At 28.5% G+C, this 14,935-nt stretch overlaps 2 protein-coding genes and 6 non-coding genes across 13 annotated transcripts in view; 4 read left to right on the top strand and 4 right to left on the bottom strand.

Moving 5' to 3' along the window:
* Positions 1-14,935, top strand: part of LOC107445053 (uncharacterized) — an 88,988-nt gene that overhangs the window by 4,160 nt on the left and 69,893 nt on the right. The window contains exon 1 of one of the 3 annotated variants that reach the window (XM_043048738.3): positions 10,907-11,155. The exons of 1 other annotated variant lie outside the window; for it this stretch is intronic. In XM_043048738.3, the coding sequence (XP_042904672.2) occupies positions 11,078-11,155 (78 nt within the window). In that variant the 5' untranslated portion in view covers positions 10,907-11,077. Of the gene's footprint in view, positions 1-10,906; positions 11,193-14,935 lie in introns of those variants that run through there. One more of the 3 variants, XM_071177301.2, reaches the window with a different exon arrangement.
* LOC107442351 (protein Obscurin) overlaps positions 1-14,935 on the bottom strand; it is a 281,510-nt gene that overhangs the window by 230,984 nt on the left and 35,591 nt on the right. The gene's annotated exons all lie outside the window — the stretch shown is intronic.
* On the bottom strand, positions 9,360-9,431 carry TRNAP-AGG (transfer RNA proline (anticodon AGG)). Its single transcript has one exon. It is a non-coding gene; the product is annotated as a tRNA-Pro (tRNA).
* On the bottom strand, positions 9,505-9,576 carry TRNAP-AGG (transfer RNA proline (anticodon AGG)). Its single transcript has one exon. It is a non-coding gene; the product is annotated as a tRNA-Pro (tRNA).
* On the bottom strand, positions 10,273-10,344 carry TRNAP-UGG (transfer RNA proline (anticodon UGG)). The gene has a single exon. It is a non-coding gene; the product is annotated as a tRNA-Pro (tRNA).
* Positions 12,865-12,936, top strand: TRNAP-UGG (transfer RNA proline (anticodon UGG)). The gene has a single exon. It is a non-coding gene; the product is annotated as a tRNA-Pro (tRNA).
* Positions 13,128-13,199, top strand: TRNAP-CGG (transfer RNA proline (anticodon CGG)). The gene has a single exon. It is a non-coding gene; the product is annotated as a tRNA-Pro (tRNA).
* On the top strand, positions 13,382-13,453 carry TRNAP-UGG (transfer RNA proline (anticodon UGG)). The gene has a single exon. It is a non-coding gene; the product is annotated as a tRNA-Pro (tRNA).

Below are 14,935 nucleotides of genomic sequence, written 5' to 3'. Positions count from 1 at the left end.
TTCGAGTATTTCCCTAATTTGTTGCAGACTTCCACTACCTGTCGTAAGTATCAAAGATAATTACAGTCACGGAAAAAAGTATCCGAAAGGTAACAAATAGGGAATCATTTATTTTTTTAATACAGATATTTCTCAGGCACACAACAAATACGGCGTTTGCGTCTTTTCCTAGAAACGGCAAAACGCTGTATTTGTTGTGTGTCTCCTTTCGATCCTTTAGTTGTTATTTTCCGGCTACTTTTTTCAGTGTCCATATAAGTTCATTAGACTGTACATATAAGTACATTAGAGTGCTATTGTTATCGTTTTAACAAGCGTAATCTGCATTGCGTTTATGGAAATAAAAATAAATATTGTTCTGAAGGAAAAAATGTTTGTGCTTTGTAAACTTCAACTATTTTTTATTACATATTGTTTCATCAGACAAATCAAGAAAGGAGATAATTTCTGTAACCACACAGCGTTGATGTCATAAGGAAGTGCTGTCGGACACAGGTCAACAACCAATTATAATAAAAATAAAAATTATCCAGCAATTTTTTGTTTTGTGGACCATTTGACGCCCCTTTGTGAGTAGCGCCCGGGGCATGATGACCCCCCTTGCCCACCCCTCACTACGCCACTGGTTGACGTCCCGCTGACGCTCAGATAAGGCGCTTGTCCTAAGAAACCAGACCTTTAGAGAGACGAACTTTGGCTTGAGAACTTAATTAACACTTACGTTTAAAATGGTTTTGAATATGAAATTGGCTTACATTTACAACTAGGGTAAAGTGACCACACGTCCCGATTTTGGCGGGACAGTCCCGCTTTTTGGTGGACTGTCCCGCGTCCCGCCGATTTTTAAAAATGTCCCGCTTTTTAGAAAATATCTGCATTTCTTATTTTTAATGTACTGTGAAAATATATTCTTATTATTTATTAAGTATTATGGTGAATATAAAGAAATAAAAAATACATAAAAAACACATAAAATGCGTGTAGAGTAAAGTAAATTAGGCAATGTACCAAGTTAGATTTACTCGGTGGTGTGCGATCATTGTCTTTACGTCTCGGCTTAATTCAGATAAGTGCGGACTGCCGTTAGACAGTGCGGTTTGTTGTTTTCCATTTGACGTTCGGTTTGACTCATTATTTGATTGACAAAGGTTGAGCAATAGTCGCCACAAAGTAACGGTCAATAAGGTAAAATTTAATACTCTTTTTTAGCCTTTGTAGTAAATTTTTTATTTATTTCTAGTATTTACCCACAAAATAAAAGATGAATAAAAAAAGAGGATGCAAATTTAATGAAGAGCTAAGCAGAGAATTTAAATTTATTTAAAGTACCAAAATAAACTATATGGTACGGTGTGATAAACGCAATGCTGAATTTTCGGTCTCACATGGTGGAAAAAACGATATTACTAAACATCTAGCGACAAAGAGGCACAAAAGATTTTTTAATAATACCGCTTCCTCATCTAAAATGGAACAGTTTTTTCGCAGTGCTAGCTTTAGCAACACGGAAAAACAGCTAGCATTAGCGGAAGATCTATTTGCTTTCCGCACCATAAACCACAATCAAAGTTTCAGATCAATGGATTGTACGTCGCAAGTGATCAAAACATTATACGACAAAAAATATGCATGTGCAAGGACAAAAACCGAAGCAATTATTTGTAATGTTTTTTTCACCATATTCGTTTTCAGAATTGCAGAAAGAATTAGAAAAATGCGCATTTATATCCATATATTCTGATACTTCCAACCACAAAGATTTAAAATTATTTCCCACAATTGTTAGATTTTTTGATCCAGAAACAGGAATTAAAATTAGAATATTAGATTTTGTTTCATTGCCTGATGAAACTTCAAATAATTTTTGATTTAATAAGTACTATTTTAAAAAAAGAAAAATTTAAACAATAAAATTATTGCCCATTGTGCGGATAACACTAACGTAAATTTTGGTGGAAAAGCTAGAAGAGGCATCAATAACGTTTTTACGAAACTTAACGAACATTTGAAGCAAAAAAGTTTTGGAGTAGGTTGTGCAGCGCACATTCTATACCTATACTATTCAAACAGCATCTGACTTACTTCCAGTTGATGTTGAAAATATTACTGCAAACATTTATTCGTATTTTTATATATATATTGTGCGTGTTGAAAGTTTGACTAAATTGTAATTCTCATTTCATCCCATTTGTCCCGCTTTGTCTCAATAAAAATGTGGTCACTTTAAACTACGGAATAAGTAAGAAATATTTATTCATGTGATACATCTTCATTAAGATGACTTAAGTAAGTATCATGTTAATTCGAGTTAAAATTCGATAAACATACTAAAGTCATCTTAATGAAGATGTATCACATGTTTAAATGAGCCAGTTTTTTATTCCAAAGCAATTTTCTCAAATTTGTTTATTTATTTCAGAAATGCGAAATTATCAAATATTGGCACTTTTTTTAATTGTTTAATGCTGTTTTATTTCCTTTAAGAAATAAAAGTACATGGAAAATACGTCCATTTCCTTTAAAATAACATCAATGTTTCACGGGTGTGCATTCGCGTGTGAAAGTGTGACAAAAGTGATAAATGATCTATTTTTCATAATGGCTGATTTTAATATTAGTTATATGTGATTTTAATTGCGCAGTTTCTGTCAACGCTCAGCTGCAGTCTCGGGGTCATTTTCATTGCATCCATTAAATTCGAAACATTAGAACCGCGTTTCTTTTCTAAACTAAAAAGGGGTCTGCCCAAACATTTTGTGAAAGGTCCGTTTTTGTAAAATTGTGAAAAAATTACTCGTAATTTGTGAATATAAAATAAACGTTAAGTCACATTCTTTCAACCAGTGTCCGCCATTGTGAATTTGTGCAAATAGGGTCCGTTATTACTAAAAAACTTTTTCAAGGAGTTTTTAAATTGTAAAGACATACAAGATTATGCTCAACACTGTAAAATTATAATTAAAAAAATTAAATTTTAAATAATAATCAGCACTCGCAGCTACTGAATTAGCGATGCAACATATAAATATTTGGTATTTAGCCTATACTGCTGAACGCAGATATTCATTTCGGACGAATAAAGGAAGAAGCTTCTGCGGAAGACAAAATTTAGTTCGTTTACATCTGTCTTTCTTCCCCCCCCCCTTCCTGGGAATGGTTTATTCGATTAACAAAACAATAATGAAGATGAACAAATTTGTGAAGGGTCCGATTAAAAGATAAATTATTTTGTGAAGGGTCCATTACTACGAAAAAACTAAAAGGGAAACTACGAAAAAAAAAGTAGCGACAAAAGTTTCTGTGCTACTTTCGACTTTCCGACCACTGGTCTTACGCATTCAAAGGAGTTGGCAAAAACGAAAATGTGAGAAATAATAACGAATTTTAATGAATTTAAAACATCTGTCAATCATATGACGTTTTTCCAATTCTATGCTTATGCAGATGTAGAGGCAATCTCTATAAATAGATTTCATACTGCACTCAATTCAAGGTTATGCTATAAAATAACGATCGATTCTATTAAGGATTTTTATTTATTCAGAAAAGGGATTAAATAAGATAATCTTTTAGTTTTATGTTATGCATATTTTTGCATGACAGTGGTGCTATCATATTCGTTTTTTATTTTGTCATCAATGACCGTGATGTTGTCGTAATCCTTCTAACGAGTAGACGAACTTGGTTTCATGGCCCATGTAACTAATACAGACCCAAAATTGTCTGTTTCAGGTACATCATATGTGAATATTGAATCTTATTATGTTCATAACAGAAAACATTTGGTTTCAATTAAATGCTGTTGGAAAGATTGAAACTTTTCCGTTTTGCGATTGAGGTCTCTTATGTAAATTCAACTGTTTTTTTTATTTTTATTTTATTTATTATTTATTTATTTATTTTTTAATTTATTTATTTTTAAATGTCAGCTATTTTTATAAAAAATTTAAAGAATAATACGTAAATAAATAAAGTAGCTGAATTTAATTGAGCTGGCAAAATAGAAAATAACCGAAAAACTTTATAAATTCGGAATTTTGCTTGTTGGCACAAATGTTAAAAATTCAATAAAATTTTAGTAGTAGAATTTTTATGGATTTTGACTAAGTTCCTAAAAGCGACATATTTAATTTTCCTGCTTTTTTTAAAAAAATTTTTAATAAGTTTTCGTTTAAAACTTAGCGACTTTTAGTAGTGGCCCTCACGAAACTAAGTAAAGAAAAAAAAATCTTAGAAGGAGCATAACTCAAGGGGAATAACTCGTAGAAATCCCCAAAAACCTGTTCTTTTTTTCTGTTTAATTTTTGTAAATTTAAAACCTCTTTGGTGCCTTGTCTGTTATAGATGACGCAAACGGGTACCGATATGGAAACCCCTTGACACAAATGAAGTCGAAAAAATATGCATATTTGGGTCGCAAAGTGATATTTAAACTTAAAGGTCGTTATTTGAATCACCTCTAAGATTCATCCAATGATTAATTTGATTTCGATATTTTCATCTCACCTTCATTACTAGTGATTCGATAATTTTCGATTGAGTTTTTTTTTCGCGCATAAATATTAAATCGAGCCTCTTAATGTGTATATTTTTTTAATTCGTCTTTGACAATGAGTCTCTAAATATATGTTAAGTACGGTGCTTGTTTTGAAAAGTTTTTTTTTTCTGCTTATCTCTTCGAGTTAAAAAATAATTATCTTTATTTCAAGGTAGAAGTTATATAAATTTTAGCTGATTATTATCTATTTATTTTCTGGTTTGATATCAAATAGAGTAAATGTGAAGTCTTTTTTTTTTTTACTTTGACAATCAGAGTGAAAAATATCAAAAAAAAAATGTTTTTTATTCCAATGAAATGTGTCGAATTAAAACTGCTAAATTCAAAAAAAGATAGGGGAGAGAGACAGAGTAAAACGAAAACAAATTGTTATTTTAGCATCTTTTTTTTAAAAAAAAAATCTATTTTGAATGAAAGTAAATCTTCATTCACATTCGATTCCTGTTTAATTTCTGAAACTGAAAAAAGAGTAAGTCGTAAAATTGTAAAAAGAAGATTATAGTTTAATAAAAAACGACTTTAGGAATCTGTTTTTATAAAGCATTGAGATACCTTCCTACGTTCACGATGATTTTTTTTAAAAAAATTGTTCTTTTTTGTTCAAATTCTTGTCTCTTCAACTTATGCTATCCTGATTTTGCCCTTCAATTTGTACAAGACAGGAAAAATTATTAAAAATAAAATAAAAAAATCACGCATTATAACCTTTCTAGAAATGTAATTTTATTTATTTTTTAATTATTTTTACTTACATAAAATAATGATTCAATTCTAATTTTTAATAATAAGAGATAATAATTTAATCAAAAGAGAAATAAACTTTATAATAAGAAGTAGCTTGGATAAAGCATCACTGAGATTTCCTATAGTCTTAAGCGTTAATTTTTTTTTCTTTTAAGTTTAGTTAGATGAATTTTGTTTTTGGCTCCTCTAATCATGTTATTGTGATTTTATCCGTCAATTTTTAGATTACAAAATGATTAAAAATAAATTAAGAAATCAAGCATCATTAAATGTTTCTCTAAATTTTATTTATTTTTTAATTATTTTAACTTACATGAAATAAAGAAGAAACAGCAATTTGAAATGTAAAAGATAATTTTTAATAACATTTGTTGTAATTTTTCTATTTATTAAATTTTTTTTTAATTAAAGACATAAAATTTTTAACATCTGAATATATTTTAAATCCCTAAAAATGAATCAAATGGATTCAGAGCCTTTCCATTTTCTAAATGAATTGGTTGAAAAGCTTCTGAGTAATAATTAAAAATAACTGAAATAAAATAGGCTTTTTAAGCTTTCCAATATAAAAATATGACAGAAAAACCTTGAAAGTTGTAGTAGCGCCATCTAGGGATCATATACTCTACCATCCAATGAAAACGTTTTTGCAATTTCAAAAAATAAACATAATTTTAGATTTGTCTGTAGGATTGAGAGAGACAGCTTTCTCATCAATATAATTTTCTGATTGAACCTCTGCAAAAACGGAAATCAAAAGCGGAAATTCGGATGATAAATCAAATCTATTCAAGCCATGCTCCCTCATTATCAACAAAAATAAGCAGATTGACATTTCAAATTCAATGTAGACAATAAGCATTGCTCATATTCCCAAAATTTAAAATGTTCAAGTAAATTAATTTTATTTTTTTAAATTCATATCTTTTAACAGTTCTCCCCACTGTCCATTGTTTTAAATCTTTTTTTTTATCATTTACTTTAATAATTGCAAAGAAATAATTGATTTTGCAATTCAAATTTTCAAAGCAATTTAATCTAAGATGGTTAAACATTTTTACTAATTTAAATTTTTTTGTTTTAATTCTTGTGTTAATAAATTAGAAAAATTACATCAGAAGAAGGTACTTGGTATGCAATAAATTACAGCATTTATAAAATGGCATTTAAAAAAATAATTCCAGGATTTTTAGAATGAAAATTAAGTACAAAGCGAAATTTAAAGAAAATTTTTTTTGTGTATTTATACATCTGTAAAAATTAATAATTGAATGTGCTTTGTCTCCCAAAAAACATGTTGGTACTAAATCCTAATGTTAAAACTCCTCAAAATCACATTTTATTAAGATTAATATTGAAACTTTTTGTATCTTTAAATATTTAATATGATAAAAAGAAATTATAATATAGCATATAAAAAAGCTGTTTAAAGGATTAACTCAGATTGTCACTATATCGCAATTTTTTTTTTTTTAATTGATTTGTTAGTTATACTATACAAAAAGATATGCCAACCTACGTGTTATTGGTGCGATTATTACTTTTAGTTATTCTACGTCAAAATTCATATTTGTCTTTTTTAAATTTATTTATTAATTTGCGTTTTGCTGTTTAGTTTGCGTTAGCGAAAACTATTAGCTGGGGTACTATATGGATTTTTTTTACAGCCACTTATCTCTGTAAATAAGAAATTCATATATTTTTGTTTAATTTCCATATTACTTTTGAATTAATTAAATAAACTATAGTTTATTTTAACGTATTTTTGGATTTTTAGAAAAACTAATCGCCGTAAAATTATAATTTTTGCTGCCACATGCAAATTTCAAATTTGTTTCAGAGTGTTTGGATTTTAAACTTATAGTGTTTTTTATATAAATATATTATACCACAGATTAACAAGAATGCGTATATTTTTAACCTGTTTTGGACATAACGAATATTGAATATTCTCTTTTTATTTTATTTAGTTAATTAATTTATTTATTTTATTCAAAATATGGGTTATTTTCATGAGAGACTCAACTCTCAAAATATTCTATTTCAAAATATCTTCGAAATTTGCCGATTACCAAAGTAGAAATATTTAATTATTCGGATCTATTTATTTATGCAGCTTCTGGGATAGTAAAAAATTATATTTTCATCTCAACTGAGAATTTGCTTTTTTCTTTCTTTCTTTCTTTTTTTTTTTTTTTTTTTTTTTTACATTTGTTTATAAAAAGGAGCATTATTTATTGACTAGAATAATTATGTACGAAATCGTTAAATCGTAATATATTCGACGAAAAAATTATAACGTTGTGAAAATGTTAGCAACAATATAATTCAATTTCTATATTGAAGCAAATGAATTATTTCACCCTCATCAATTTATTGTTCACAGAATGCTGCTTTTTTACATTACTATTTTAAATTCGCCAATTTTTTTTAAATAGAGAGACAATGAAGCCAACTATCGAAAAATAGTCTCTTCAGAAGCAGAAGTAGAAAATATAAATTCAAAACCCCACTATCCCTTCCGTCAATCCGAACACGTGCCGCTTTCGAATAGCAAACACGTGGCTCACGAGCCAAAAATTGTCGACATTAATCGTTTGAGTACTGTATAGATTATTTATAAATGCTTGAAGCAAGCTGTATTCACCCAAGATTTCTTTATTATGTTTTATATTGCTTTTGGTCCCGCAGTGACTGATGGTTAAGACACGATTCCCAGCTGATCACCGTTCCCAGGGACCGAGGGTGTGCGGTATGGGTCCTCGTTAAACTGTTCTATCGTAAAGTGCTCGACTTCGCGTGCAGGTCGTCGGGCTACCGAAGCGGGGGTGCCATCCCCTCTGCAGAGGATCAAAATTGTGTTGGCATGTCTTCGGATCATCCTCAAGGATGTTTCCCAGACCGTCGCCAATAGCCCATTGTACAGCTCTGGTGCGACGTAAATGAACAACAACAGCAATATTGTTTTTGTTTTTCCTAAACCTTGGGTCAGTTCCCTGACTGGTTTTCTGAAGTTCATACATACTAACGATACCGTTCGAAAACAGATAAAAAAGTGAAATTATTCCATACTTCTCTTTTCTGTTATTAACAAGCAATTTTACAATGAATTAAAATGTTTTGAAGAATAACTTTTCTTTTTAATACTAAATCAGTTTTAACACTAAATATTGTTTCAACACTGAATGGGCAGTATTTTTTACTGTAACTTTTTCATCAAAGCAAAAATTCACATGAAATATACATTTAGAAACTGAGATTTTGATAGGCGCATCTTCAGCAGAACGATCAACCATTAAGAATATTTTCTTTATTTCTAAAATTGATTGAATTGTGTTTTATTATTCTTTAAGATTTAATCTCGTTTTATTGTAGTTTGTTTCTCTGATAGAATTATTTGAAATATTGATAAAAGAATTGTCATTAATTGTAGAATAATGACACGTGAAAATTATTGACTGAATAGTTGGAAAAGCCAACCGTCGAACGATTTTTCAGTTTTTGTAATTTGGTACGAGCTTCAAAAGCACCATGTTGCGGAAATAACGCAATAAATGCCCAAAAACCAGTATATTATCTTTCATTTTATTTATTAAATGAAATGAATGTCTTCTATTAAAAAAATCGCTTTAGAGCACTAACGTAAGCTATGCTTACCTTCTCTGCGCTTAAAACATATTAACAGTCCTTAATCAATTATTTACTGGAATTTAATCATTGCTATTAAATTACTATTTTCGGAAAAAATTTTATATTGCAAAAAAAAATGTTACCATTAGAGGTGTTAGTTTAATTTAAATAAGCACGAAGTCGACCACCCCAGGAATCTTTACTCCATTTATTTGTTTATTTTTATGCAAGATTAAATTTTTAGCATTCTGACCTGCCGCTTCTAATTACATCTACACGGTTATAAATTGTAAGATTCCGGGACATTATTATTCATTTTATTGAAATTTCAATTCTTAATATTATACTTCTTTTTATTGAAGAATAAATTTTATTAAATGTGTTATTTTTAATTGGTCAGTGTAAAAAAAAAAAAAATTTACGTAACGGGCTCGGCCGGGATTTGAACCCGGGACCTCTCGCACCCTAAGCGAGAATCATACCCCTAGACCACCGAGCCACACAGATTTGAAATTATTTTTTATATAAGTCACGTGAAGTACTTTTATCTTTAGTTAAAAATTTACGTCTATGGGCTCGGCCGGGATTTGAACCCGGGACCTCTCGCACCCTAAGCGAGAATCATACCCCTAGACCACCGAGCCACATTAGCTTACCTTGCATTTAATTTAGAAATTGTTTAAAGTTTTTTATATACTTACAATTTTTAATTCTGGTAATGACATATCCCTAAACAAATTTTGATAATAGCGTTCTAAGCTTTTCTTTTCTTTCTAAAATGTATATATATATAAAGAGTAGTTAAAATACTATACTATTTTTTGCACGCAAAGAGTACCCGGTTTTCACAAGACAGAATTAGGAGAGATATTAATTTGAATCATTCTTTTAATATTATAGTTCATACTCTTAGGCCATCATCTTAAATCATTCCTAAAGCAATTTGTATTCAAATTACATGTATATTTTAAATGCATAACAGCTTTTAAGTGTATAACTGCATGTAATTATGTACCTGCAGTCCCCACATTTCTAAGGTTGCATGCAAATAGTTTTAATATTTTGCAAATAGCTTTAAGCATGCAAATAGTTTTAAGAGTTTTCTTAAATAATAATTTATGGCAAAATTTGACGTAAAATTAAAAAAAGAAATGCCTTTCGTCACTAAATTTAGCTATCTTTTTGATATATAGCGATTAGTAAGTAGCACCTGACTATGATTTATTAATGAGCAAAGCAAATCCAATAATTTCAAATTAATTTAATCATATTTGATGTAAGTACTAGCATTTTTATTTTATTACATCTCTATGAAATTGAAAATTAATAAAAAGGAACTAGGGCTCGGCCGGGATTTGAACCCGGGACCTCTCGCACCCAAAGCGAGAATCATACCCCTAGACCACCGAGCCAACACTCATGTAGGAATGTAAAACATACACAAACAAACTTTAATTAAATCCTACCATATAAAGACCGAGAACTAAATAATACTCATTTACTTAGAATTGGTTCAAAAAGAAATGTTATCACAAGACTCAACGTTACTTATTATTTACATAGTGTTTAAAAACTTCGTCCAATTCTGAATTTATAACAACAAAAATAAAATTACTCTTTCCATTTCCTAAATTTCTCAAAATCTTGAATATTCTAAGACAGTGTAATTATAATAGGATCACGCTTTCTTATTTCAAATTCCTTCTCGATTTGGAGTATTATTGAATAGTAATAATTGGAAAATGTTTGTGGTATTTTGTGTGAATGCATTCTGTTTTTTCGAAAAACAAACGTACTTCCAAAATTCAATCGCTTGAATTGTATTAGAAACCAAAAACCTTTACCATTTATTAATCATACACCTGACTGATGGTTTTCAAGCTGCAATTTTGTACACAAATCAAATGATAGCATATAATTGTAAATAAATTTACTAGCTGTTGTTTATTCGTTTTATATTATATAGTTCTCACTAGATGGCGTAACTTGTTAAACTGAGATTACTATTGCTTTGAGATTCCTTAATTGTTTATTTACTTATTATTTTAACGTGTTTGTCATAATGTATATATCGCTCCACTTTTATTATATTTTATGCTTGAGGGGCTAATTGTGGCACCGTAACGTGTCTATTACTTAAATTTAATGATTTTTGGTGCTGAAACATTATTAGATGAATTTTTCATTTTACTGGATTTTGTGAAAAGGTGGAGAAAAGCTCAAGTAATTAATATTTGAATATTCTATCTTATACTCTTATGTTAGTACATGTCCTAATACTTATTCTATCTTTTATTGAATTATCAAATTTCATATATTTCATGTATCGAATTAAAAACTGTATTCATACATTTGTATTTCACCTTATTTAATACTAAGCTTGCATGGCGGACAGGACCTAATTTATCTTTTTTATTATTTACATTGTGGCGCCATCTACACTATAAAATTCTAATACGTTTTTGTCTGATTTCTCTATTTTGATTCGAAAGTGTCGTAAACGTAAACGGATTTTATTTACCTTATATTAACCAGTTTAAAAGACCATTCTGAAGTAAACCTTTTCTGTTAGGAATCGCGTCAGTTTTTACCCTGGTCCTGATTTACAAATTAGATTACATTTTTATCATTTAGTAACCTGATTACAATTGTAATCAATATCACTTTAAATTCGAATTGCTTGTTATAATTATATTATGAATAAGTGGTATTTTTAAATTATGATTGTGATGAGTATTGTAGCACAGTGAAATGAAGAATAAGTTTCAAATTTAAGTCGATAGGTAACATTCGGTAACTTTTTCTATAGATATGGCGCCATCTATTTAAAACATCTATAAACTGAATTTGAATAACACTTTTTTAAATTACTCTAAGAGTAGTTGTGATTACAATTACCGTTTGTTTTAAATAATTTATTACATTTGTTTTCATTAATTTTTCGATCATAATTGCTTTCAAAAACCACATATATACAACAAAAAATAAAATTTATACGAATTTAATCAAATAGGAAATAAATGATGTCAAAAATTATTTTTATTATAATTATTATTAAAATTTTTATCACATAAATAATATATAAATCATTATTTAAATTCAATAGATACAAGATAGTTATAAATACATATTATGTAAAAAAAAACGCTCTAAGTTCGTATCACAAAGCAACAAAAACGATATGATTAGTAGATTACGAATATTTATGCATTAATGTAATTATTATTATCAAACTAGAATTTTAAAAAAACGTATACAAAACATTTATTCTCTCCTTTTCGTGTCATTAAATTCATACCTGTTTTGTCATGTTACGTTAAACAACTGTCACTGAATTTGTAACTGGTATAAAATAAGTTAAACTGTCAGTCCGTTGAATTTTTTTTTATTTAATTTTATTTGTTTTTAGAGTGAAATTTGCTATGATCGTTTGAAAAAAGTATTATTCATAATAGAGGTTTTCAAATATCTTTTCCCAACCTTTCTGAATGTTTTTATACGATGTTTTTTTTAGAAATATTTCTTTCTATTAAATGAATTTTTCAATTCTGTTTGCAGAGAAAGAAATAATATTAAAAAAAAAAATTCATAGGATTTTTATGGAACAATTAACTTAATTTGGTGTTCATTTTTTCTGTTTTGAAATAGTTAAAATTTATGAAATTTGACTTTTAAAAGTTAGTTCTTTGACTTAAATAAATGAAAGATTAACGTCTGAGCATTAAAAATAAATAAATAAAAGAGAAAAAATTTAAATATTTTAAAAAACAAAATGAAACTGTACAGATTTTAAGATAGTACTGTAAAGATTTTTTAAAAAAATTTCAGTTAATTCCTTAATTCTGGTTTAACATACATCTTAAAACATGGTTAGGATAAAATGTGCAACCATGCTAGGTATGTTGGAATATTTTTATTTTGAAACTAAATGTGGCCCGGTGGTCTAGGGGTATGATTCTCGCTTTGGGTGCGAGAGGTCCCGGGTTCAAATCCCGGCCGAGCCCGTGAAATTTTTTGCGTAAATTTTAGCTATATTTGAATGCAAGTTGAAAATTTTTTTTCACTTGACTTTTTTCTTTAAAACTAAATATTTGACAATTTCATAAATATTACAGTAGTTTAAATAATATCTACAAGTTTTAAATTTAGTTTCGTTGTCTCTGGTTTTAGTAATCCAGTTTTGTATTGAAGTTGTGGCTCGGTGGTCTAGGGGTATGATTCTCGCTTCGGGTGCGAGAGGTCCCGGGTTCAAATCCCGGCCGAGCCCTGTAGAAAATTTTTTTCAAATAATATATTCCTTCCTGATATTTTGATTGTAGAAATTAATAGTAATGTATTATGAATTTGAATTACATTTTAGGTAACCTTTTAAAAAATTTCACACTTACACTTTCTCAACTTCAGCTATTCAGTTTTGTTATATAGCTTCATTATGCACGGTTGATTCGTGGCCCGGTGGTCTAGGGGTATGATTCTCGCTTTGGGTGCGAGAGGTCCCGGGTTCAAATCCCGGCCGAGCCCATGGCTTTTTTTTTGCTTTTCTTTTATTTGATAAAATTATATAATATTTATACGATCAAAATTAAAATGTATCAAATTGAAATTGCAAATATTTTTTTTTTATTTAAAATGTGGTTATTGCCGTAAACCACATTTTAATAAAATAGAATAACTGTTTTTCTTAAAAAATTAAGAATATATATTGATTTCTTTTTACAGAAATTTTCAACTTTTTTAAATCTATTTTCATTTCGGATTTAATTTGAATTTACTTATATCATAAGCATATTAAAAAATATAGAGTAATATTTTTATCAGACGTCCGTCGTTAATTATTTATTTTCTTCTCTCGAAACACAAGAAATAATTCCCTTAATATAAATGCAGTTCACTCAGTTTTCCAACCTCATATAAATTTAACAATAACCGGCTCTTTTCAAAATTTGTAACGATATTTTTATATTATTAATTTTCATTTTTAAAATGCACTTTAAAAATAAGCTATAAAAATTAATGTTAATGATTTTTTTTTAGAAAAGACCTTTTTTAGTTTTCTGAATACTATTAACAGTTCGATTTATCGCAGTATAGCAGGGTACAAACAGGAAAGAAAAAAAAGGAGGAAGTTCTGCGATGAAAATTCTATTATGAAGGGGTGCTCTTTTATAAAAATTCCCAATGGAATTTGCATTTTGAAAACTTTTTCTCTAAATCTAGAAGTTTTAAAACTTTCCTTTATCTCAATTTGAAAATTTACGACCAACTCCTGGTCTTGAAAGATTATTTTTCAGATTTTAAAGCTATAAAAAAATTGTTCGATAGGTAATTATTTAAATGTTATCAGTAATAATACTTGAGTCTGATGAAAAACCTTAGTCCCGCAAGCTCTGAAGTAAGACTTTAAGAAATTTTAAAAATTTTATAAATGATCTCAAAATAACGATCAAAATAAATAATCAATTTCTTATAAAATTTCATAAGATAACATTGATTTTGACTTCAGCAATAATCAATTAAATATTTACAAGAAATACTAATTTGATTTATATACCTTTTCTATTTTGAAAATAAATGTGTACATTTATTTATTTTTGTTATGAACATAATTTAGAACTAATTCCCTACAAACAGTTGCCATAATACATGTATTTCTTCCTTTCTTTCTTTTTTTCTGAAGGGGAGAGAAAACGTCATAGGACTTTTCACAAAGAATAGTGTGAATAACTATAATCTCGAAATCAATTACTCTTTCGTGAAGCCGTATTTCGTTAATCCATATTAGATAAGTTGCAAAACGCTTTATAACTGAAAAATATGTATATTTAATATCGATAAAGACGAATGATTTTATCGGAATGGAATTTGAATATTAATTAATAATACATTGCTGCGCTGAGCGCCATCTGTGAGAAGTATTATTAACTACGTAAGTACTACATGAAATCGAAAAATAATTTCAGAAAATGCGAAGGAAAAAAAAGACTGTAGTCAACGTATAAACTG

Source organism: Parasteatoda tepidariorum, chromosome 2 (genome assembly GCF_982258835.1).
Source record: "Parasteatoda tepidariorum strain Cologne lab strain chromosome 2, Ptep-v5.0, whole genome shotgun sequence".
NCBI classification, from domain to species: Eukaryota; Metazoa; Arthropoda; class Arachnida; order Araneae; family Theridiidae; genus Parasteatoda; species Parasteatoda tepidariorum.
The sequence above is the reverse complement of the archived record's forward strand: the minus strand, read 5'-3'. Positions and strand labels throughout refer to the sequence as shown.